At 44.9% G+C, this 25,580-nt stretch overlaps 1 protein-coding gene and 1 pseudogene across 1 annotated transcript in view; both read left to right on the top strand.

The window, feature by feature from the left end:
* Positions 1 to 19,639, top strand: part of LOC148532387 (clustered mitochondria protein homolog) — a 67,214-nt gene extending 47,575 nt beyond the window's left edge. Inside the window, exons 20-26 of the mRNA XM_088467908.1 lie at positions 1,140 to 1,220; positions 1,691 to 1,816; positions 4,948 to 5,069; positions 5,955 to 6,048; positions 8,629 to 8,763; positions 11,606 to 11,679; positions 12,046 to 19,639. Of these exons, the coding sequence (XP_088324034.1) occupies positions 1,140 to 1,220; positions 1,691 to 1,816; positions 4,948 to 5,069; positions 5,955 to 6,048; positions 8,629 to 8,763; positions 11,606 to 11,679; positions 12,046 to 12,616 (1,203 nt within the window). The 3' untranslated portion in view covers positions 12,617 to 19,639. The remainder of the gene's footprint in view (positions 1 to 1,139; positions 1,221 to 1,690; positions 1,817 to 4,947; positions 5,070 to 5,954; positions 6,049 to 8,628; positions 8,764 to 11,605; positions 11,680 to 12,045) is intronic.
* Positions 14,227 to 19,639, top strand: LOC148532388 (uncharacterized; annotated as a pseudogene).
* Positions 19,640 to 25,580: the final 5,941 nt, after the last annotated feature.

Raw genomic sequence — 25,580 nt, 5'->3', positions numbered from 1 at the left:
ATCCGTCCGACGACGTACAACATCGCAAACATCGGTAACATCGAAGCAAGTCGGACAGCCACATGTCATGTACGTCAGTGTGGCACGTGCAATGGCAAACGCTCGATCTGCGTAAATATCGCCATTGCATAAATCTCGGACTCAGGCCCAGAGTATAAAAGGTAGGTGCTACATATAGTATACACCGAGGGGCCAAATAATTATGACCACCAGGCATTTTATGCAAAGTAGGTACTCCACAGAAAATGCTGACTTAGGATGTCTGAACCTGTATTACAACGGAAAGGTGAAGGTATGCTGAGACTAATTAAGTGTATCACTCATGAAATAATGGGTAAATGACACGATCTGAAGGACTTTGAACGTAAATGATTGTTGGCGTAATAGGAAATGGCTGTCCCAGTGAATTGTACAAGAACGGCAGTTCTTAAAGTGTACACCGTATACCAGCAGTCAAAAAGCGAGGTCTGAACACAAGGCCTGTGGTTGTAGATGGCTACTGGATGCTATAGCGGAACGGAGAGTTGGCAGACTTGTTCAGTCCTACAGACCGGCAACATTGCATGAAATTACAGATACTGTAATCTGAATCAGGGAACAATTCAGATGACCTCAACGTACAGTACACCGCACATTACAGTGTATGGTCTACAGAAGTCCGTACGCCATTGCTTTCTGCTGAAAACAAGGTGAAATGCCTCCAGTTTTCTCAAGAACACAGGATTGGACAGTAAATGGTTGGAAACTGGTCATGTGGTCTGATCATGTTTTTTAATTACACCATGCAGATGATAGGGCGAGGATATAGAGACGATAGCCCCAAACCATGGGTCATTGCATATCTTCAGGCTGGCTAATACGTCTAGGGCCATGTTTTCATGGGAGTGTCTGGGTCCTTCGATTCGTGTGGACTGTTAGTAGAATGTATAGAAAAATTCAAGGCCCAACAAAGTACTAACCTGGTGGTCATGATAGTTTGGCCACTCTGTGTATTTGTCACTGAGAGGGGCCTTTAACATTGGGTTTAGAAGTGCAACCTGAATATTCAAAGCTGACACTGGTATGCAACAATACAGCAATGTAAAAATTAACTGAGTTGGAAATGGTGCATTTAATAAATATATTTTTTGTATCAACAGGCCCTGGATGACCAACAGAAAGCACTGATAATGACAGAGAGGTCACTGGGATATGACAGCACAATCGCCATTCAGGATTATGTATGTTTGTCAGTCAGCCAATCAGTACATGTTTTATGTTATATATTGGACTAAAAATATAATATTTATATGGATTACATGCACAGGGGAGTTGAAGTATCTGGGATAAACCGGTTAGGCCAGGTGTTTGTGTAAAGCAAGCAATAAAGCTGGTCATTGTATTTATAGTGCTTGGTCAGGAGATGTGGACCAAAGAGGGCTGATTGTGATTGGTTAGCCACATTCAGTCACATGCCGCTTCCTTTGGACCAACTGTGTCTGATGGCTAATTACTGTAATATGCAGCAATTGTTTATAATGCCAGCCTTATAGTCCAGGAGTGCTTACATCCCTTTTATTGCCTAAAATACATTGCTATCAATCCTAATGATCACAATAAAACTGTATTGTATGTTAAAATTTTGAGCAAGCATGTGGTCCTGGGTGTTTCCTTCAATTGGCTGACAGTATTGTTGTTCATTATCTAACAGGTCCTCCTCTCACATTACTGTTTTGCCAGTGGGCAGCTACCAGTAGCTTTGAAACTGCTATACCGTGCCCGATACCTAATGCTGGTCATAGCTGGTGAAAATCATCCTACCATGGCTACTTTAGATGTAAGTAAATCCGTTGTACATGTGAACAAGCGTGTCATACAGGACACTGATCTACTATGAGTGATTCCTGATATTTTAGTGTGTGTCTGCAATTTTAACCGGGATTTTATAATATAAGGTTGGTTTCCATGCCTCAATCCTCCACTAATTCCAGGGTTGTCACCTCATATGCACTTGCTGTGAGCAGGGGTATACTTTTCTAATTGTTTTATTGCCTTTGGTAGACTCACCTTGGTATTAATGTTTGCTGCTATAAAAAAAAAAAAAACTTCTATGTAATAATGGAATGGTATATACTGTTAATATGCTTAACACGCATCTCCCAGTTCAGTAATAAAGACATAGTGCACAAGGCTATATGCTGGTCCTAGTGTACGTTATGATGATCTGTTTTCATGAAAATGGCAGCGTCCTGTAGGTGACAGGTGTACTCTAAAGCTGGGAACACACTGACAATTGATCGGCCAATATATCTGCTGCTTGTCGGGCAGTGTGTACCTGCAATATGTCGGTGATTGTCGTCGTTCACCGACATATCGCATTGGCTGTGCTGCACAGCCGATGGACAGATATGTCTACAGACATATCTGTCCATCGGCAGGTGTGTACGGGTGGTCCGCAGACCGCCTGTACACACACACAGCGGCAGCCGCGGGGAGGGGGACGGGACATGCCCCCCACCCACCGGGACACTCCCCCAAAACGCCCCCTGGTTGCCGGGACCCGCAGCCAGACACAGATGATGGCCGTTCATTGTGTATGAACGACCATCATCTGCAGATATATCTGTATAGTGTGTACCCACCTTAAGCCACCTTAAGCCTACAGTTGTTGCATCTTGTCTATTACCTGATCTCTCCATTTACAGCAGTGGAAACAGTGGTCGGGAATCTGAGCAGGTGCCGGACCCGTACTGCGCATGTGCAGTGCGAGTCCTGCATAATCGCACGCAGGACTGCATGATCGCACGCAAAGCAGCAGCAGTCAGTGATTGACAGTCTGCTGCCGCTTGTGTGCGGGGACGGGACGGCAACGGCTTCCGTTCCCAAAACTGAGACGTGTCACAGCTGTTTAGGGTGAAGGAAGAGGCCAGAATCTCCGTCGGTGGACGGAGATTTCCTGGCTTCTTTGTTGCATCTGCGGCCGCTGGCTTGCGTAACCCCATGGGTCACTCAGCCGGCCGATGTGATCGCAGATTATCCGATGCTGCCTCCTTGGACGCAGCTCGGATAAGGAATGCATGCAGAAGGTGTGACACCTCCTGCTGCATTTCCACATTACAGCTATCACAGCTGCTAACATGTTAGAGTTCTCTGCTGAATCACCCCCTAGTGACGCATTAAAAAGCAGAACATTTTGTGTTCCTAAGCCCAGTTTAAAATATTTTGCCCAACCCCACAGTTCTCCATAGGACAGTCTATAATCAATGGATCTAAGGTCACATGGTGATACCCCCACAGGATGGCACCAGTCGCCCACTGAGAGTAATTTTAGCGAAAATATTATTAAATATGATTTTAAATAAGTATTTACATAATTTGAGTCATAAAAAATTTCAATTTCTGAGATGTTTTTAAAAAAAATATATGCCAGTTAAGTGGTTAAGGATGTATAACACACTAACGGGGGGAGATTCAGCAAGGTTCACAATTGCAAAGCTGCACGCAGGCTATAGATATGATGTATGCACGCAGGCACCTTTGCAATTACGTCCTTGCTATTATGCAAATGCAGCAGGAGGTGTATGACATTCCCTGCTACATTTGCGATTCCAACACGGTGACCAAGATTGCAGCCTGGGATCAACATCGCGACCAGTAGCGGTCGATGGTCACGATGGTAGATGGCGCCGGGCCGCCAGCCAGCTTATTCAAGCTGGCCGGCTTGCGAGCCCAGGGCAGTGCGTCCATCGACGCAGTCCCTGTGCATGCACGGGGGCGGAAACGCTCCCAATTCCGGGAACGCCAATCGCCCCCGTACCCCCACTTAAAAGCCTCTGCCTAGCAATCAGGCAGAGACACAGAACGGTTTGCGTGTGACTACGCAGGATCCATTCTGCACACTCTCAGAATGGGTCCTGCGCACGTGCACTGCTGAATCAGGCCCTAAGAGTAAAACTCATTGGGGCATAGTGATTTACAGTTATCTATGATTTCTGTTCTTTCACATTATTCATTGTGTACTATGCCAGTTAGTTTAGTGTATTTTAGATTAGATTGCACTGCCCATGTCCAGAAGCCGCATATGGGCCAATGCAGATTTGCACGGTTCTGCTTGCCTATACTGTACCTAGAGCAATACTATTATGTTTGTGCTATAGTGAACACATGCACACTGGGAAAAACAGGCATATTCAACTAGGAAAGCTGCAGGTCTAATAGTGGGTGATGAAGATGGCTGGTAATAGTGAATGGTTTTTGTTTGACTGTGAACGCTCCATTGACAAAGCAATTTTTTTTCCTGTGTGTTTGCGAGATAAGAGACTTTTTACTGATGTATTAGAAAGTTTTTAGTTCCATTGGTGCTTAATATTGAATGCATTTGTTGCACTTGTTTATGGCATATGCTACCGCTGAATGCAACTTTGCATATAAGCAGAAATATGATATGTTTTGTGAGTTTTGCTTTCAGTGTAATTTGTGGCCATTGTGCAAACAACGTGGCATCAGCCCCTGATATTCAATAGTATTTTTAAAGTGTACAGATACTTATTTTATGCAAATGGAAGGGTGGTTTAGTAGAAGCTTATTTTTGGAGCTTATTTATAACTGTTACTAACATTGAAATTAAGAACAAAACAAGCTGTAGAAAACAAAAGGCACAACACTAATATTCAGTGAGATCTGAAGACCTATAAACCATGCATTCGCATAATACATTAAAGAAAGCACTACTAAGAATATAATCACTAAGGAAAAATCTACAACCCATGAGTTTTTAATTTGATTATTTGAGATACAAGTTAACCATACCGCGTCTAACATACATGTCATTCTTATTATCCTTCTGGGTGATGAGGAATAGGTTTGATTTGATGAAATAAAGGGGTAACATGAGGTATGCGGCTTCGTGTGCTCCAACACTGAGCTAATGACACTAGTTCATATTGCTGTGCCTTCTAATCCTGACAGAGTAATATTGGAGTGGTGTTACAAGCTGTCCTTGAATGTGACTTGTCCCTAAGATTTCTTGAGAAAGCTTTGGAAGCCAACACCAAGTATTATGGAAATAAATCCCTGGATGTTGCTCTAAGGTATCAAAATGTACATACAGTATTTAAGCAATGCAAATTTACCTGTGACCAGAGTGTGTGCTCTCAGTGGGAACCGTGTTATGTCTGACAACTCGCCTTTTTTTTTTTTTTTTTTTTTTTAATGCACTAAACGACTTATGTCAGATAATAGGCAATGATAATCTGTGAAATTACCAGACATCGCTTATATCAGATATTCACTTATACCAGTGACAGATCAGGTAGATGCTGTTCTCTTGTTATTCTGCAGTTTTGTAGTGTGTCCTGCATCAGCGAATAATCTCATTTGGATTCCCTTTCCTATGACATCATTTCCCAGCATGTCAGAGCAGGAATTGGGGCAGTGATCGTGGCCACACCACAGTGGGGTGTTTCCCCTTTTGATTTCCCCCACATATACATGAATTGCTGTGCACAGTAAAGGCAGAGTATACATTAATGGGACCTCCCTCAGAAGGACAGTAATCCCGCCTATATCCGGACAGTTGGGAGGTGTGCCTTCACAAAGGTCCCAGCGACGTACACAAAAACAAGATGGAAAGACTTGCCATTTAGGAAACTAGACTATCTACCTGATTATATTTCACAATTGGGATTTTGGGGGGCAGTGGGAGAAATTGGGTTTCTAAAATAAAAAAAGTCCCCTGCTCGATGTAGTTAGACAGTTTAAAGTCCAAATCCTGGCATATTCTGCCTTTAATAAAATTGCAGTTGTAGAAAATCACAGAAAATCTGTGATTTAAAAACAAAAACAACACTAAATTAAATTTCCCCCAATGCCACTTAATTTTACTCTGTATCTCATAGTTTAATGCAACAACCTATCTATTGCCAATTTCTCTCACGGACTGAATGACTTTGAATGATTTGATTTCTTTCTTCCAGCCACCATCTGATAGCTCTAGCATATACAAGCAAGGCTGAGTTCAGAGCAGCAATGCAGCATGAAAAGGAAACATACACTATATACAAAGCCTTGGTAAGCACATGGCATAAAGCAATACAGAGTATTTTGCGTGTACAGCTTGTGTATACAAACACATCAAAATGAGAATGAAATGATTATAAACAATCTAAGATGTAGTTATATCTAAGGTCTCCTATACTTTGGGCTTGATTCAATTCAACGCGAATTGAATAGCACCGGGTATGAGCTCCCCGTTCTATTCAATTCAGCGCGCTGCTAAGACCGACTAAGGATTTCTTCTCGTATCCCTCCTGGGATGCGAGCAGAAATCAGACAAAAGTACAGGCGCAATGCTATTTTCTGCCCTTTCTCCCGCCCCTCGCGCCAGGAAGTTTAGTTGGAGAATACCCGTTCTTGCGACTAAACACCCTGTTTAAGGCGCGAGGGGCGGGAGAATGGCCATTCCTCGACCTAACAGCGTGCAGAATTGAATAGCTCCGGGAGCTCCTTCCCGGCGCTATTCAATTCGCGTTGAATTGAATAGAGCCCATTGAACTTGCTTACTTAGTCTTGTAAATGTGCTTTTATTCTTATGGTCCAGAGACTACAAACAGTTATTTTGCTTTGCATCAATTATAATGGTGCCATCAATATCATCCATTTCCAAAGTTCCAAATCCGTTCTACATCCATGTTTAGTAGCTCACTAAGGCCCTCATTCAGAGCCGTACGCTCTGAGCAGAGCGCACGCTCTGAATAAGGGCCGCCCTCCATAATTATGGAGCGTCCTCCTGGACGCTCGTATAGCTGTGGGTCACCACCCACAGCCTATACGAGCGTGCAGTTTGATGGCCGCGATGGTCTTGACCATCGCGACCATCGCCACTGCGAGCCGGAGCCTGCGGTTGAGTTTTTCAACCGCAAGGCCCGGAGTGATTTTGGCTCTATCAGAGCCAAAATCACTCCCACTGACATCACTAGTGATGTCAGTGGGCCGGCTTCTGACGGTAGGCGTTCCCTTGGGAACGCCCCCGTCAGGGAGGCACGCCCCCGGCACGCCCACCAAAGGGGGCGTGCTGTCAATCAACATCGACAGCACGCCCCCTTTGATCAGACACAACGAGCGAAGGAAAGTCCTTCGCTCGTCGCGTCTGGCGCATGCGCACGACGGAGCTCCCGCCGTCGTGCGCATGCGCAGTGCACAACATCGACCCACTTGCGAGCGGACAGCCGCTTGCGAGTGAGTCTGAATCAGGCCCCAAGTTCACAATTAATACTGTAAGGAGGTTCAACAAAAACAGCAGAATGCAGATAAATAAATTGTCAGGGACACTACCCCCTGGGACGCTTACCCATAGTTCAACTCTGCACTGCTTATAACAAATAGTAAGAAAAAGAACGCATCTATATTAGAAAGGTCCCTGTCCCCTGAAATATTTGGTAACATACTGAAAAGTGTTTTGGTTGGTTTAAACTACCTTTATGAGAAAACAATCATCAATAATGTTGTATAATTACTCAATAGCTTATACACAAGTAAGACATAGAATGTGTGAAAGGAACTTACTGTATCTTATTAACACTGGAACTTAAAAGGGAAAACCAATTAACCAACCTTTCTAGCAGATGCAGCAACTTAAATTAGTGTGGATTAACAGCTTTGCAGATCCAGCACTCTAATGCACACCTGTGCATTAGAGTACTGGATCTGCAAAGCTGTTAATCCACACTAATTTAAGTTGCTGCATCTGCTAGAAAGGTTGGTTAATTCTCAAACTCGGTCCTCAGGACCCCAAACAGTGCATGTTTGGCAGGTTTCCTCACAAAATCACAAGTGAAACAATCCGCTCCACCTGTGGATCTTTTAAAATGTGTTAGTGAGTAATGAATACACCTGTGTACCTGCTGGGTGACCTGGAAAACTTGCAGTGTGTGGGGTCCTGAGGACCGAGTTTGAGAACCACTGCTCTAATGCAATGTTTCCCACACTAAATCTGGGTGCACTAAACAAACTCTTCCCAGCCGACGGAACGTCGCGATATAAAGATATATCACATATGCCGTACACACTACAAGATCCGGTGTACGCATGATGTATTGTTCCATGCATCATGGCGTCACTCATTGCATCGTCCCATCTGCTGTGCAGCACAGCAGATGGGACGATGCGATGAACAATTGGTGTGCACACGCAATTAGAGTGTATACACTGTACGATCCACGTATATAACATTCCGATCCCCATTGGAACGATATATCGTACTATAGTCCTATAGTATTTTACAAGATTAACAGTTCATCTATTAAGGATATCCACAATTATTTTGATTATTTTTATATGATTATTATTTTGATTGAACCATCAGTGCTCAAGCATAGATATCCTTAAAATCTGGACTATTAGTGTGTCTTGAGGACTATGGTTGGTATTTACTGCTCTAATATATAATTTACATTCGGAATGTCTGTTTATGCACTGCATTCATAGGTGTCCAATTTCTGGCGTGCATAGGTGAAAATGGGCCATACATCATATTTGTTTGCTATTAATATGAGCATGAGTATTCTGGAGTAGAAAGCAGCCTGTGAAAGCCTGAAGACTGCTGGTATCCAGACAGGGCAAATATTCATATTTTCTTTTTGTCGCTTCTAGCTCAGCGATTCCCATGAACGCACTAGAGAGAGCTCTGCATTTTTGAAGCATGTTACACAACAAGCTGTAAACCTGCAGCGAACTATGAATGAGATCTACAAGAATGGATCAATTGCCACCTTATCTCATGTCCAGGTATATTGTACTGACTTGTAGGCACAGTAGAATTGGAAAATGATAGATGCAATTACTCATTATACAGCTTCTGACACATTATCCAACTATTATATTTAAAATACAAGGAGAAGCCCTCAACAATACTAGGCTCTCATTAGTGTTGAGATTGTTCTTACAGGCAGGACCCTCCGTCCTCTTGGTTCTCCCATTGCACTGTCACAGTGCACCTCAACTCAGCCATCAGCTCTGATCCTGTCTGTCTGCTGTGCTAGGGCACTGGGTCACTGGCTGCTAATGTTATTACCTGTCATTCAGTTGTATAAGAATCTGACTGGTCACCCCCCACTACTATCTGTTATAATAATAATAAGAAGCTCATATAATAGATGAGCTGGTTTTGCCAATGTACTGGAATGTAATGTCTAATCACAGTAATTGTTGTTATGGACTCTTGTTTACAGCACAGTGATGGCATCTTGTACATCCAATTTTCTTGTAGAATGTGAAAGATGGACAAACACTGTCACTATCAGCCACAAGGAGTATAACACAAAAATGTGTGCACTGGGTGGACAGGAAACTGACATCGGGGTATATGTAATAAGCTACGGAGTGCAGGCATCAGCAAATTCCGTGCGAGACTGCCCAATGTTTTAAAGTAGCTGTAATTTAAAAGGCAAGACCAGGTTGATTTTGCCTTTTAAATGACGGCTACTTTAAAACATCGGGCAGTCTCGCACGGAACTTGCCAATGCCCGCAGTCTTTATTACATTTACCCCATCTTCTGACATTTGTATGACCGCTTTGACTACTGATTCCTCGCAGAAGTAAAAAATAGGTACATAAATCTAAATGCTGCTGCCGGATCACTGGATTAGTTATATGACCGTACCATAATAGTATGGTTAGTGCTCCGAGAATAATTGTACATTCTAGTAAGAAAAAAGAAGACTTTAAATGCTGGTAAATAGGGGGTTATACTGTATATTGATCAGAATGCTATTTAGTTTAAGGCCAGGGTCTAGCTATATGGTTTGTGCTAATGATGCTTACATTCTTCTTGGTATAATCTAAGGCCCTCATTCAGAGTCGGTCGCAAGAAGCGATCGCTCGCTCTGAATGAGGGCTGCCGCTTCTTTTTTTTAGTGCGGCCCCCTGGTCGCTAGCTAAGCTGTGGGTTACCACCCACAGCTTAGCGACCAACCAGGGTGATGGTCGCGATGGTCAACACCATCGTGACCATCGGGGCTTGCGACGAGACCCTAAGGTTGGGTCTTGGCAACTGCAAGCCCCAGGGAGCTTCCTGCTCTCATCGAGCAGGAAGCTCCCCACTGACATCACTGCTGATGTCAGTGCGGCCACCCACAAAACGGCAAGCGTTCCGTCAGGAACGCCTCCGTTTGTGTAGCCACCACCCCCGCCCAGCCTACAAAATGGGGCGAGCTGTCGATCAACATCAACAGCCGCCCCTTTTGTAGTGAGCTCCGGAGCGAGAGAGTATCTGAGGGGCTTGTGCACGCGCAGTGCGGCCGCTGCGCGTGCGCAGGACCAAAACATCAACCCGGTTGCGTGGACGCAGCGCTTGCGACCGTGTCTGAATGAAGTCCTAACCCTTGTGATTTACTCGTCCTTGGTCTCTTTCCCCTTGTGCTAGTTATATACTGTGCCTGGCATAATAGAAAATTGAGAATAATGGCAGATTAATATTTTATGGCTTCATATAAATGAGCCTATATATATATATATATATAGACATATATATATATATATATATATATATATATATATATAGACATATATATATATATATATATATATATAGACATTTCTTCATATCAATTGGCCCTTTGTTGTTGTTTTTACTGTTTGAGTGTTTTATTCATTCTTACCAATTCTCCCAGACTGCCGGGAGAGTAACCGTTTTTTGGGGGGCTCTCCAGAACTGCTAGTCCCCCACATGCTGCCCACTTCCCAAGGGAAGTGTGTGGCCCAGAGGTTTGATGATGCGATTTGCATTAAATCACATCAATGTGATCTCGCTCCCTGCTGTAAAATGCAGCAAATCAAGGCTTTGAACAAAAATATAATTTGTGATTCATGCTTTGCCATCAATCCATCTTTTCAAAACCACAATATTGGGATGATACACATAGCTTTTCATAAGGAAATATGATCTGGAATGTGATTATTTTTTTTATTTCATATTTTGCCAGATGCAAAAAATGTGTTGGAATAATATGGGAAACCAATCCATGGCATCTAATAAGAGTGTCCCTATGTTTTCTGAAGCCAGGATAGAGGATACATGATTATATGACCCATTAGTTTATTGAAGCCAAGTAGGGGAGAACTGATCATTCTAATCTCTGAAATTCTTAATGATTTCTGTAGCATATTGTGTTATATATGAGGACTGTATTCTCTGAAATGAGTGCCCCTGACTCTCTGGATGCCAGGATGCTGGAGATGGCATTATTATTCTGCTGCATCTTCCCAAGGCAGGACTTGTTAGTATGTGCCTGTTTATTTTCTTTATGTTCACTCCTTTAGTGGCAATAACAAGTGAGACTAGTCCTTAGCACTTTGGAGGTATATGTTCAGGACGAGTCCCTCTCGTAATTTACACTGAAAAAGGCAAAAGTAGCATTTATATAATTAAATTCTAATTAAATTATTTTTGCATTTTTTGTGTGCATCTGCCTAAATATCCCTCAGACATACATCCACCTCTACATGAGCCCCAATGTGTCTAATTCACCCTCAACTTTAAATAAGTACATGTTACCTTTAGTTAGACAATGTATTTAATATACTTTTATGATTTGATAGCTTTCAAAAAAATTTTTTTTTTCCATCCAGACTGTCCCGCCAGGGATTGAAACCCTGTTGCAGCAGCTGAACCTTCTGAATGGCATTTTACGGATCAATGTCTGGTAAGGGAAAGCTGGCTTTAAATTTTGGATTTTACTCATTCCTGTGATCTTTGTAATGTAAAGGGCCCCATCCATCAGGCAGCCATTTCCCGACTGGATTCACCGGTCGGAAATGCTGATCGGCGGCCATTGATGATCATCGATAAGTCCGGGGAATCGTGGAAATTCTTCATGTTAAACATTTGCTGCTCTCGGGATCAGCAAATCAGTTAAATCCAACGTGTTGAATTTCAGCGGTGCCCTAACCTCAGCATCTGGGGATCAAGGAATTACGAAAATCCGTCACTGAGGTATGGGGCCCATTACTATGTATTACAAGAGATCATTGCATAAATACCTACTCATGTTTGTTGCACTATTTTGCAGCACTCAAGGACAAAATGGCAATAGTGTCACAAATGAAGCCAAAAAACAGGATTCCATTGACAGTTCTGAGGAGCTAATAGAACAAGGATTACTGTCTGAGGACGACAAGTCAGGTTCTGAGAAGGTACACATTGGGACCAAAGATCAGACAGAAGATGAGCAGAAAAATGATGGTTTGGGAGACCAACTCAATGATAGCAGTGTGAAACAAACTGGAGCAGAGGAGCAGCCTAAAGATACAGAGGAGCAAAAGGATGGACCTGAGGAGCAGGTTAAAGGTGATGAGGACACAAAGGATGCAGTTGAGGAGCAGGCTGAAGATGGTGAGGAGAAAAAAGATGAAGCTGAGAAGCAAAAGGATGGACTTATGGAACAGATTACAAATGCTGATAAAAAAGATGGAGAGCAGACTAAGGTTACTAAGGATCAGGAGGATACACTCTTAGAGCATAATGCAAATGAAAAACTACCTACTGGAGGTGATAATCCTGAAGAGGAGGGGCAAAACGAGAGCAAGAAAGAAGAGTGCAATGTTCCTAAGGATGGGCAGCAGGAAGTAGATGGACAATAAGAATACCAAACTAGTCCTGACCTCGAGGACCACCCAGAAACTAATATATTATTAATGTCTACCTATTGATCACATGTAGGTAAAGGTCAACTGGTGAAGCAATGATTATTTACTACATTTTTATGTGTTTACTAGGTATAAGACTGAGGCATAAAACATAATTGGACATTGTATGTGTAAATGATTGTTACATATCTTTTAAATGGGAGAGGAAGAATAGGATTAAAGGGATATTTTACAGCAATTCTTTTTACTTTGAAAACAGAAAATCATATTTTTGTACACAAGTGCCAATATGTTTGAAATATGCAGGAAAAAAAGCAATAATGGTTTATTAAACGTATTTTGTAGATAATATTTACATCCCATTTGGTAATGATAAATAAAATACAACTTTGTGCATCATTAGAAATGTACTTTAAAATGATTTTCCATTTAGTTGATTTTACCTTATTGTATTGTCTGCTATAGCTAAAATGCAATCAAAACAGAATTTTTAAGTCAACGACACTTTGTGATATTAATTTACTCACCTGTATTTAGGCAAAATTCCCAATGCAAAGAGCAGGACAATATGGTACCAAAATAAGAAATATTTTAGCATACGGCAATCTTTATATATAGAAGCATTTTCTCCTTCATCCACTAGGGGACACTGGAGTCTCAGTACAATGGGATATAGAAGTGGGTTAACCTGGAGCTGGCACCTTTAAAAAATCTGAATGGTAGCTAGCTCCTCCCCCTCTATACCCTCCTACAGGCAGTCTAAAATTTGTGCCCTGGGAGCTGGACCTATGCTCCTTAGGGCTCTCTCACTCACGATCTCTTCAATTAGCATATTGAGGACACAGATAGGCTGCTCACTGCCCCTGCCTGTCTGCGCCGTTGGAGCTGCCGGGGAGACCTCACCGCAGCTGCTTGCGGTGTGCGCTGGGTTCTCCTGCTACAGAGACCACAGTCTCTGGGGAGTCCCAAGACGCTCTGCATGCGGCGCACGTCGCGGGCTCCCACAGCAAAAGCCCGCAGTCGGCAGCACAAGGCAGAACAAGGTTAGTGTGTCCTGGCTCTCTGAATAGCAGGGAGCCAGGACGTTAGGTTGGCATACATAGCAAGCGGTCCGCTAGCGCTGAGAGAGCGCCATAGCGGGGGGGCAGAGCCTAAGTAAATCTTCTGGTCATGCCTCCCCGCAGCCTCAGCGCTTCCAAAGGGAGGCTGGAGGCCAATTTTAGCTACTGCTGCACGCGGAGACTGTCTGCAAAACGGAGCTGTGACACTCAGGCCAGTACTGCTGTTTCACAGTTTTTATTCAACAGCACTATTCATTCTAGCGCTGCAAGGGTCATAGCATATCTCCCTCTATGTCCCTTTCCAGTTCTTACAGTCTCTGTATTGATCTCTGAATCTCACTGTCCCTTCACGTGTGTGTGTCTGTGTCATGTCTACCAAGGGTTCTAAGGCTGCACAGAAATCATTCTCCTGCAAGAATTGTGCAGAGAATTTTCTTACAGAAACAGTCTAATACTTCCCTGCTGTGTGACAAGTGTGTTTCTCAGTCTCAGACTGCTGACTCACCAGTTCAGCCTATATGTTCTGATCAATTGACTTCAGTTATGTCTACTCTGTCTGCAGAGCTGGAAGCAGCTCGCAGAGACAGGGAGGTGCTCAGAAAGACATCCTGCAAACCAGATTGGGCTCGTGCATTAGCCAAGTCCGTTGAGGGACTTACAAGGGTAATGTCCCAGGCCCCTCCTGCAGCCTCGTCCTATAATGTCCCTAATAAGAGTCTGATTCAGAATCCCTTGCAGCGGGATGAATCAGAGGAGGAAGAGTTGCAGGAGCCAGAAGAGGGCGAGGTTCAAGATCCAGATGAGGTTCAGATTCTTGAGGAGTCAGAACCTGCAACTCAGGGCGTAGAAGCATTAATTACTGCAGTATGCCAGGTTTTACATGTGGAAGACTTAGAGGTGACTGCTAGACCGTCTATCTTTAGTAAAAGATTAAGACAGGCTGTCACTTTTCTAGCGTCAAAGGAATTGGATGAAATCCTAACCTCAGCGTGGAAACACCCAGATAAGAAGTTTCAAATATCAAAGAAGCTTTTATCTTATTACCCCTTTCCTCCAGAAAGCAGGAAATTATGTGATACTTCTCCCGCAGTGGATCCCTCAGTGTCCCGTGTTTCTAAAAAGACACTACTCCCGGTACCTGGGGCTGTTTCACTTAAAGAATCCTCTGACAGGAAGCTGGAAAACACGTGGAAGTCTATATATACAGTTGCAGGGTTATCCCTGCGTCCAGCACTAGTTAGCTGTTGGGTAAATAAGGCTATAGAAGCTTGGGCTACGCAGCTTTCAGAGGGCCTTAAGACCGGAGCACAAACTGAAGATCTCATTCGAAAAGATTGCGGAATCAGCTTCTTTCCTTGGGGAAGCTTCTAAGGACATATGTGGTCTTTCTGCTAGATCCTCGGCTTTAGCTATCTCAGCTAGAAGAGCTCTTTGGCTGCGTCAGTGGCAAGCAGATGCGGAATCTAAGAGCAGTAGAGGCTCTTCCTTTTACGGGGGACATTCTATTCAGAGTTAGATAGGTGGATCTCATAAGCTACAGGTGGTAAATCCACTTACCTACCATCTGCTGCTCCTCCTAGATGACCTGCTGCAGGACCATCCTCTCGGTCCCTTCGTGCCCCTGGAAGGTTCAAAGGTCGTTCCAGAGGAGCTCCGGCCTTCTCCCGCGGTTCCAGAGGCCGTGGTAGAGCTTCAGAATCCTCTGCATCCTCGTCCCAGCAGGACAAGGCTGCAGCAAAGCCCTCTGCATGACGCTCTCCCTTCTCACTTGGGGGATCCCAGGGTGGGAGATCATCTTCTGCACTTCAAAGAAGTGTGGATCAATTCTTGTCCGGACGCCTGAGTCCAGGACATCATTACTCACGGACTGAAGTTGGACTTCAAAATCCAGCCGCCCCCTTGTTTTTTCACAACTGGTTTACCACTGGCATCAGAAAAGCGAGTGGTAATTCAGGAAGCAATACAAAAGCTGCTATTGTCTCAGGTGGTAGTGAATGTTCCAGCCCATCAGAGAGGTCAGGGTTTTTATTCCAGCTTGTTTGTGGTGCCCAAACCGGACGGTTCAATGAGACCCATTCTCAACCTCAGGGATCTAAACCCCTATCGTCGAGCCTTCAGGTTCAAGATGGAGTCCCTCCAGTCTGTTATAGCAGGACTTGAGAGGGACGAGTTTTTTGTGTCCTTAGACATAAAAGATGCCTATTTCCACATCCCCATCTGGCCTCCTCATGAGGCATTTCTTCGGTTTGCGGTTCTAAACTCTCATTTGCAATTTCAGGCCTTAACTTTCGGTCTTTCGTCAGCACCAAGAGTGTTCACGAAAGTCATGGCTGTTATGATGGCCCTGCTTCGTCTTCAGGGGGTTGTCATTGTTCCATACTTGGACGATCTCCTGATCGAGGCCCCGTCAGTAGCTCACTTGTTACTGGATATTCAGGTAACTCCGAGTATTCTCTTACAACATGGGTGGATTCTCAATTTCCAAAAATCCTCTCTAATACCAACCCAACGCCTGCTATTCCTGGGTGGACACGGTGGAACAAAAGGTATTCCTACCTCAAGACAAGGTCTCCTCCATTCAGCACATGGTGTGTCTGATTCTGCGACATCGCAGAGTGTCTGTACATCTCTGTATTCGACTTCAGGGGAAGATGGTGGCGACTTTCGAGGCAATTCAATACGCAAGATTTCATGCCCGCCCATTCTCTCCCAATGGTCAGGATCCCAACTCTTTCTCCACCAGCGAGCTCTATTGTCTCCCCAAACTCGAACATCTCTCATTTGGTGGTTGAATCCATCTCACCTGTTGGCAGGAAGGCGTTTTGCAGTGTGGGATTGGATTCTACTCACCACAGACGCAAGTCTGAGATGGTGGGGGGCAGTGACTCTGGGAAAACACTTTCAGGGTCACTGGACTCAGTGGGAGGCAGGACTGCCTATAAACATCCAAGAATTAAGGGCAGTGTTTTATGCTCTCCAGCTGGCGCATCCTCTGATTGCCTGACCCTGCAAGAGAGTACAGTCAGACAATGCCACAGTGGTGGCATATATAAACAAACAGGGCGGCACCAAAAGCCGGGCCGCCATGAGGGAAGTAAGCAGAATTCTGCTTTGGGCAGAGGAATTTGCAGTGGTGATTTCTGTGATATTCATCCCAGGAGCAGAAAATTGGGAGGCCGACTACCTCAATCGGCAGGACATTCATCCGGGGGAATGGTCGCTCAATCCACAAGTATTTCACCAACTGACTCTGCGTTGGGGCCGACCTCATGGCGTCGAGGTTGAACCACCAATTACCAGTTTACTGCTCCTGAACGAGGGACCCGCAAGCAGCAGCAGTGGATGCACTGACAACACCGTGGCCGTTTCACTACATATACCTGTTCCCTCCTATCCCGCTCATCCCACGATTGCTTCAAAGAATCAAGCGAGAAAATGTCAAGGTGCTACTAGTAGCTCCAGATTGGCCCAGACGAGCGTGGTACTCCCACATATGGAGTCTGTTGATAGACGAGCCGAGGCCGTTCCTCTACAAGACGACCTCCTTCTTCAGGGTCCGTTTATTTATCAAGACTCAAGGCGGCTTTGTTTGACGGCGTGGCTATTGAAAGGGCCGTCCTCAGGAAAAAGGGTATCCCATCCAGTGTGATTCCTACCATGATTCGGGCTCGGAAGGAGGATACGTCTCAACATTACTATCGTATATGGAAGACGTATGTAGCTTGGTGTGAACGACAAAATTAATCTCCGTCACCATTTAAGTTATCGCGCCTCCTTCTTTTCCTTCAGGCTGGTTTAACAGCAGGCCTTCGTCTTGGTTCCTTAAAGGTACAGGTATCCGCTCTGTCCATTTTCTTTCAGAGAAGATTAGCCTTATTGCCGGATATCCAGACCTTTCTCCAAGGAGTAGTCAGAATTCAGCCTCCTTTTGTTCCTCCAACAGCACCATGGGACTTGAATTTGGTATTGTCTTTTCTCCAGTCTGACACCTTTGAGTCGTTACAGAGGGTGGAGATAAAGTATTTAACCTGGAAGGTTGTTCTTCTTTTGGCATTCGCCTCAGCGAGGCGTGTGTCTGACCTGGGGGCTTTATCATGTCGTCCCCCTTATCTCATTTTCCACGAGGATAGGGCGGAGTTGCGTACGCAAAGGTCTTTCCTTCCAAAAGTCATATCTGCTTTTCATATAAACCAACCAATTGTGGTCCGTATTTACGGATGAGTCTCCGGCCTCTAAATCCTTAGATGTTGTCAGGGCGCTCCAGATTTATGTTGACAGAACTTCTCTCCGAAAGTCCGATGCTTTGTTTGTTCGGTTTGATCTGGCGCGAACAGGTTGGCCGGCATCAATACAAACCATTTCTAGATGGATTTGTCTGTCTATCAGACAGGCTTATGTGGCGGCCTCAAGACAACCACCTGTTTCCATTACAGCGCATTCAACGCGCTCAGTAGGTGCTTCATGGGCGGCTGCTCGTGGGGTCTCCTTAAACCTTTGTCGAGCAGCCACTTGGTCAGGCAGGCATATTTTTTTTAAAGTTCTACCGCTTTGATACTTTTGCGGCCTCTGCTTCATAGTTTGGCCGTGCGGTTTTGCAGGGTTCTCAGCGCTCTCCCACCCGGGATGTGAGCTCTGGGACGTCCCCATTGTACTGAGACTCCAGTGTCCCCTAGTGGATGAAGGAGAAATTAGGATTTTGGTACTTACCGATAAATCCCTTTCTCCGATTCCACAGGGGACACTGGACGCCCACCCTGCGCTGTTTTACCTGCATTTATCATTGTTTTCCAGTTTCAGACGGTTGTTTGTTTATCCAGAGTCTGATTGGAATGTTGTTGGTTTTTTTTTTAAAACAATGTTTACTTCTTTATACATGAATGCTGTAGCTTTTCTGTCTCCTTTTTCCTTACTTTCCAGCTTCCCTCGGGCACAGTTTATTTAGACTGCCTGTAGGGGGTATAGAGGGGGAGCAGCTAGCTACCATTCAGATTTTTTAAAGGTGGCAGCTCCCGGTTAACCCACTTCTATATCCCATTGTACTGAGGGCCTGATTCAGAGCCGGACGCTCTGACCAGAGCGCTCGCTCTGAATCAGGGCCCTCCTACCTAACATCGGAGCGGGCTCATGGACGCTCGCATAGCTGTGGGTTACTACCCACAGCTATAGCAAGCGTCCATGATGATGGTCGCGATGGTCAAGACCATCGCGACCATCGGGCTTGCGACGAGACCCTGCGGTAGGGTCTCGCTGCCGCAAGCCCTGGAGTGATTTTGGCTCTATCAGTGGGGCCGGACTCAGACGGTAGGCGTTCCCATGGGAACGCCTCGGTCTGGCAGCCACACCCCCGGCACGCCCACCAAAGGGGGCGTGCTGTCACTCACCATCGACAGCACGCCGCTTTTGGTGCGAGACCCCGAGCAACGGATTCCCCGTCGCTCGCCGGGTCTCGCGCATGCGCACGACGGAGCTCCCTCCATCGCGCGCATGCGCACTTCGGCACCATCGACCCGCTTGCGAGCGTACAGCGCTCGCGAGCGGGTCAGAATCAGGCCCTGAGACTCCAGTGTCCCCTGTGGAATCGGAGAAAGGGATTTATCGGTAAGTACCAAAATCCTAATTTGTTTTCACTGACTATTGCATATTTTATCATATACTTGGAAAATGAGCTATGATATAAGTACAGACTGGATGCGTTCCGCATCCCGGCGGTCAGGATGCCGACGCTCTACATTACCGACTCTGTAATAAACCCGGTGCCAGCATCCCAGCCGCCGGGATGCCGAAGGTAACAGCTTTGGGAGGAGTGTTAGGGTTCGGCACTAAAAGTTGAGGTTTAGATTAGGGAGAGGGGGAGGGTTAGCATACCGACCAACAAATGTCGCTATGTTAACCCTGTCGAGATCCCGGCGTCAGGTTTCTGATAGACAAGATCCCGACTGTCGGTATTCATATCGATCCCATACAGATCAGTTGAATGCAAAAGGGTCTTTTACCTTTTTTCAAAACACATAAACTTTTATACCATTAGTGTATTTCTAATAAAGTATTCACTTTGTAAGCTATAAAATGTACATTGGTCAACACATTTCACTATTCGGGGTCAAGTTTAGTAAATTTGAAATTTTAACATCCCTTTGAGGGCTGCTTTTGCGATCAAAAACAGGACTGTAGCAGATGTCCCTCGTACATACATTCTAGTGATGCTTAATATTTGTAGGTAGCCACCGAAAACAGACGTATGCCGCAAATTTTGCTCGATAAACATGCCCCATAGTCAGCGTGCCTTTATATTGCTTTTTATTGTTTGTTGTTACTGGAAGAGGGAAAAGCTTATGACAAAATTTCACTGCCATAACAAAACCACTGTAGGTCAATTCCATGCAATATGGTATTCCATTAAACATGCATTCCATTTAGTAATGATAAGAGCCAAGAAGGACAAAACTTTGTAGACCGCACCAGCATAGTACCAAATTCATAGTAAGAAATGTGAATACAGGATTACTATACCTGTGTAATAAAGGGATTCTTTAATAAAAGATGAAAAAAGGTGCCATTAAATAATATTGATTTTTTTTTTTTTATATTTCTATCTGGTTAAATTAAAATAATAGAAAGCAGTATCATAGGAATGAATGTTCTGCAGATAAAAGCCTACCTACAATATAAGCAGAGTACTCAGATGGTGCTGGCAAGATGTCAGTAAGCCAAGGTAACAGACGTTACCTACTGACATCAAAATGAGTTTACATGTGGAAACCTGTATCATACTAACAGGTGTAACACCTTCTTTACAGTAATAAAGAGGCTAAATTGGCTTGGATACTACAGTGTAACTATACATTTGATCATTGTATTCTTTATATTTTCTATTTTTACTTTTTCTAAAAAAAAAATCTGCATTCTAATATTTTATTACTTGCCATTTATTAAAGATTGGAAACTTTCTGTGCTGTGTTCATGGTCTTATGTTTTTAATGGTGCAAATTTGAACATGTATTAAACATTACAAAATGCCTGTACTCAGTGCTGTAGCATGGTATTGCCATGCCCTATGCTTGGACATGACATAATGATGTCACATAAGCGCTAGGGGAACATTGGGAGCAGGTAGATGGGGGCCGGGCCCATCCTGGGGATGTACCTGGTGCACTTTTTGTAGCAGGTGCCTCTCCATGCACACAGCTAGGTGAAAAGTGGTGATTGGTTGCGCTGAGTGTGCACTGCCACATCGGCCTTTTGCCGACTTTCTGGCAGGTCGGCACAGCGGGGGGCATGGCTCGGCATAGAGGGGAGGTGCAGGAAGCGTGTGAGGGGCATGGTGCAGCATAGGGGTTGGCGCTGGGGTTGTGACTGCGCAACTGCATCATCAGGGCCCTCAATACAATGCCGATATTACTGATTTTGTAAAGTGGGGAGTGTGGTTACGATGACACGATTCAGCGTGGACCGTGCCATCAGCCACTCGGACCCCCATCTTTACTGGAGAAGTGGACGTTGCCAGGCAGATGGGGGTCAGTCTCTGGAAGACTTGAATGCTCTTCTGGTTTGCTGGGAGCCTCCCAGCTGTTTCAAAAGAGTGGGCAAGTATGGTTTTGTGCCTTGGGCAGTGGTACAGGTCACACATGGCACGTTATGGCCCTGGCTGTACTAATAATAAGGTGAAGTGAAATTTGGTATAATACAAGCAAGTAAAATTCTGAAGTCTTAACCTAATCTATTCTAATATGCCTATAGTGTCACATGGTATAGTTGCTAAGATCACTAGGAATGGAAATCTTGCAGAGTAGTAGAGATACACACATTATTATTTGCACACTGTGGACCTCAGCGTTCACATTTTGAGCTTTGTGTGTGTATATACATTCAGCACTAGCGCTGACAGCTTAGACTAGTGGAGACACCTGTAATTACTGCTACTAGGCTTTACCAGCCAGCAGCAGAGAAACCCGGAACATGGGGTTTCTTTTATAATACACTGACCCCCTTGAAGATGATTCTCGCAAAGTCTCATAATAATTCTGCTTTATTTGTCAGGATGGCAGACAAATTAAAGAAGTGTTTGTCATTGGCATCTATTACTAGTCTAATAGAGTTCACTTCTCTATCGAACAGCTTGTCCAACATTGATCACCCCACCCCCAGGAAATAGCACTTATACAAAATCTAAACTTTACCTCAGTTCTATACCAATTGGTTGTTATTAGACCAATGTCTTCATTTCCCTGAATCTGACAGCTCCCTCTTTCCCTATATAAAATAGACTAGCCCCCGTGTTGTTTGACCAGTTTGTATTTCGCCCTACCTTGGAGTCTGCAGGGAGGAGTGTCATTACCAGAAGTCTAAAGGCCCCATACACCTATTGACTGGTCACGCTCGGATCGGAAACACCATCGATGTTCTGCGATCTGTCGGAGGCTCGGTGAAATTCTCCATGTTAAATTTCCTGCTTTGCAAATCACAATCATATTTTGATCATGATCGGCAAATCACTGATCCTGAGATGCCGGGGTTGCAGGATCACAGCGAACCATTTCTAGTGTATGGGCCCCTTTAGACATCACTGGCCTGCTCCAGTAGGTTACTAATTGCTGGACTTCTCAATTAGAATCCTTAACAGAACCCAGATGGCCTGATGTTACCACTAACCTGCAGCACCTATGATTCATGTGGGGAATCGCCTATCAGCCAGTCACTATATAAACCTGCTCAGTGCACTTATTCAGTGCCTAAATATCAATTGTTTTCTACATAGGTGCTCCTGCTTCAGAACTATACTCTCCAGTATAGTTTTCTTCCAGTGTTGTTTATACTCCAGTATGTGGTTTCCTAGACGGCAGCACAACCATGCACGAATTTTCATCCACATACCAGCTACGTATTCTGTTGCATTAATAGTGGGAACCAACTACACTAGGCCACGAACTGGGCCCTCACTGAGTAAAGTCCATATCCCTGTGCGGGGATTCCGGGTGAAGTCCGGTGGGGGGTCGGTCTTAGATTTCGTACTAGGGTATTTGATTGTGCCAATTCCACCTGTTTGCATTTATCATCTCTCTGAGTGTGTGTACTCCAATAAACTTGCTCTCTGTTTGTAGCTCCAGGGTTATTGCTATATACTCTGTGTATCTTACTGCATGCTATGCACTGTTCCTACATTGCCAAAATATCCGTGCCTCTTACTGCACGTTACGCTCTGGGGGAGATGTATCAAACCTTGGAGAGAGATAAAGTACCAACCAATAAGCTTACAGACTGTGTTTAAAAATTACAGGAGCTGATTAGTTGATACTCTTCTCTCTCCAAGACTTAGTACATCTACCCCTCTGTTCCTACAGTTCCAACATATCCATGGATCTCATTACATGCTACTCTCTGCTACCACATCCATGCCTCTCATTGCACGCTAGGCACTATTTCTTCAGTGCCAACACATCCATGCCCCTCATTGCATATTACGCTTTTCCCACAGTGCCAATACATCCATGCCCCTCATTGCACGCTACGCTGTTACCACAGTGCTGATACATCCATGCTTCTCATTGCACACTATTCCTACAGTGCCAATACATCCATGCCTCATTGCACGCTTTGCGCTGTTCCCAGTGCCAGTACATACGTGTATCTCGTTACACGCTATGTGCTGTCCAAACACTTCTGTGTACCTTACTGCATGCTACATGCTGTTCCCAGTGCCAACACATCTGTGTCTCCCATTGCACACTATGCGCTGTTTACTCAGTGCCAGCACGTGTATCTCATTACATGTTATGTGATGTCCTAATGGTGCCAACACTTGTGTACCTTATTGCTTGCTATGCACTGTAGAACCAGTCCCAACACATCTGTGTACCTTGTTGCACACTACGTGCTGTACAAACAGTACCGAAGCATCCGTGTACTTTGTGGCAGGCTACCATAATTTCACACTTTGGGACGAGTTGTAAATATGACTTTCTACAGGAGACGCAAATTTGAAGCTATTCACATGCATTAATTCTCCATAGGCGTTAGCACGTCTTCCCGAGCAGGTGAAAAGTTGGGGAAAATCCCTATTTTAAGGTACAAATGTTGGGACTTGGTTCAGAACCACTGGGACACCACCATTAATGATTAAAGCACTCAGAAATTTTTACTTAGCTGCATTTGGCCAAAAATAACATGTCATTTTTGGGGTAAAATTCTGCAAAATGCAGAATAATGGGTTACAAGATGTTGGACAGGTATAAGGGGGTGCTGTAAGCTTGCACGTGGGAGTCCCACACTGGACTTGTCCTCTTCGGAGATCGAAGCATGGGGGACAGAGTGTCAACTTCGTTGCCTTACCAAACCAGTCAAAAGGAATCCCAATACGCTGGGCACCACGACCCTACCTTACCCTACCTTCCCCCACTGCTCTGAATTCTCAGACATTTTCGTTAAACGGAGAGTGGAGCAGATGCTACCCCTCCAGAAAGGTGACTGTGGAATCAACCTGTTTCCAGGAAATTCCCACCTGGCAGGTTTTCCCACTTTTATTGCCAGAAACCCAGGTGATGTCAGACTACATCCAGGAGAACCTAGCAAAGGGATATATTCCAAAGTCCAAATCACCTCGGCCATCAGTCCGGTGGCATTTTGGCTGAAACTACAAGACTCTGTGATTTAAGCAGTGAGATGCTGCTTAAACCACTCGTCAACAAAACACTCCACCCAGGACATGGCACCACCACCAGTTGTGGTGTCATCACAGGAGGAGCACGAGATGTTTGCAGATGCAGAGGTACCCTGTAATATGCGATAGACTGGAAGGGGTAAGGTCCAGAGGAAAGGACCTGGGTGGGGGCATCAGGTGTCCATGCTCAACAGGCTATCAAGAAATTCCTAAGGAAGTTCCCCATAAGAGGATTTGTGGGTGTCTGGTTGACATCACTTAGCAGGTTACTAATTGCTGGACTTCTTAATTACAATCCTTAGCAGAACCCAGCTGGGTTGAGCCTCAGGCAGTCGACCAGTCACTATATGAACCTGCCTTTCTTCAGTGCCTGAGTGTCAATTATGTTCTACATAGGTGTTCATGCTTCAGAATTATAGTCTCCAGCATAGTTTTATTCCAGTGTTGTTTAAAGTCTTGTTTGGTTTCCTCAACAGTAACACATCCATATCCGCATTTCCATCTGCAGTGTTTCCAGGCAGTCCTCATACTAGCTAAGGGGGTCATTCAGACCCACCCGCGAGCGGCAGTACGCTCGCAAGTGGGTCGATGTTCCCCACTGCGCATGCGCACGATGGAGGGAGCTCCGTCGTGCGCATGCGCGAGACCCGGCGAGCAAAGGACTTTCCTTCGCTCGGAGTGTCTCATCAAAGGGGGCGTGCTGTCGATGGTGACTGACAGCACGCCCCCTTTGGTGGGCGTGCCTGCCAGACGGAGGCGTTCCCAAGGGAACGCCTACCGTCTGAAGCCGGCCCCACTGACATCACTAGTGATGTCAGTGGGAGTGATTTTGGCTCTGATAACGCAGGCTTTGGCTCCCAACCGCAGGCTTTCACTCGCAGTTCCGATGGTCGCGATGGTCAAGACCATCGCTACCATCTTTTTGCACGCTCGTATATGCTCTGGTCAGAGCGTCCGGCTCTGAATCAGGCCCTAAGTACTCTGTTGCTTTCACAGTGGGAACCAACTACACTGGGCTGTGACCTGGGCCCTCACTGAGTAAAGTCCATATCCTCGTGCAGGGATTCCTGGTAAAGTCAGGTGAGGGTCTTAGACACCGCACCAACGTATTTTATTGTGCCAACTCCACCTATTTGCATTTATCATCTCTGTGTTTGTGTACTCTAGTACCCTTGCTGTTTGATTATTGCTATATACTCTGTGTATCTCATTACACGCTTTGTGCTGCAGTGCCAGCACATAT

This window comes from Taudactylus pleione, unplaced genomic scaffold (assembly GCF_031769625.1).
Source record: "Taudactylus pleione unplaced genomic scaffold, aTauple2 ptg000078l, whole genome shotgun sequence".
In the NCBI taxonomy this organism is placed as follows: Eukaryota; Metazoa; Chordata; class Amphibia; order Anura; family Myobatrachidae; genus Taudactylus; species Taudactylus pleione.
The sequence above is the reverse complement of the archived record's forward strand: the minus strand, read 5'-3'. Positions and strand labels throughout refer to the sequence as shown.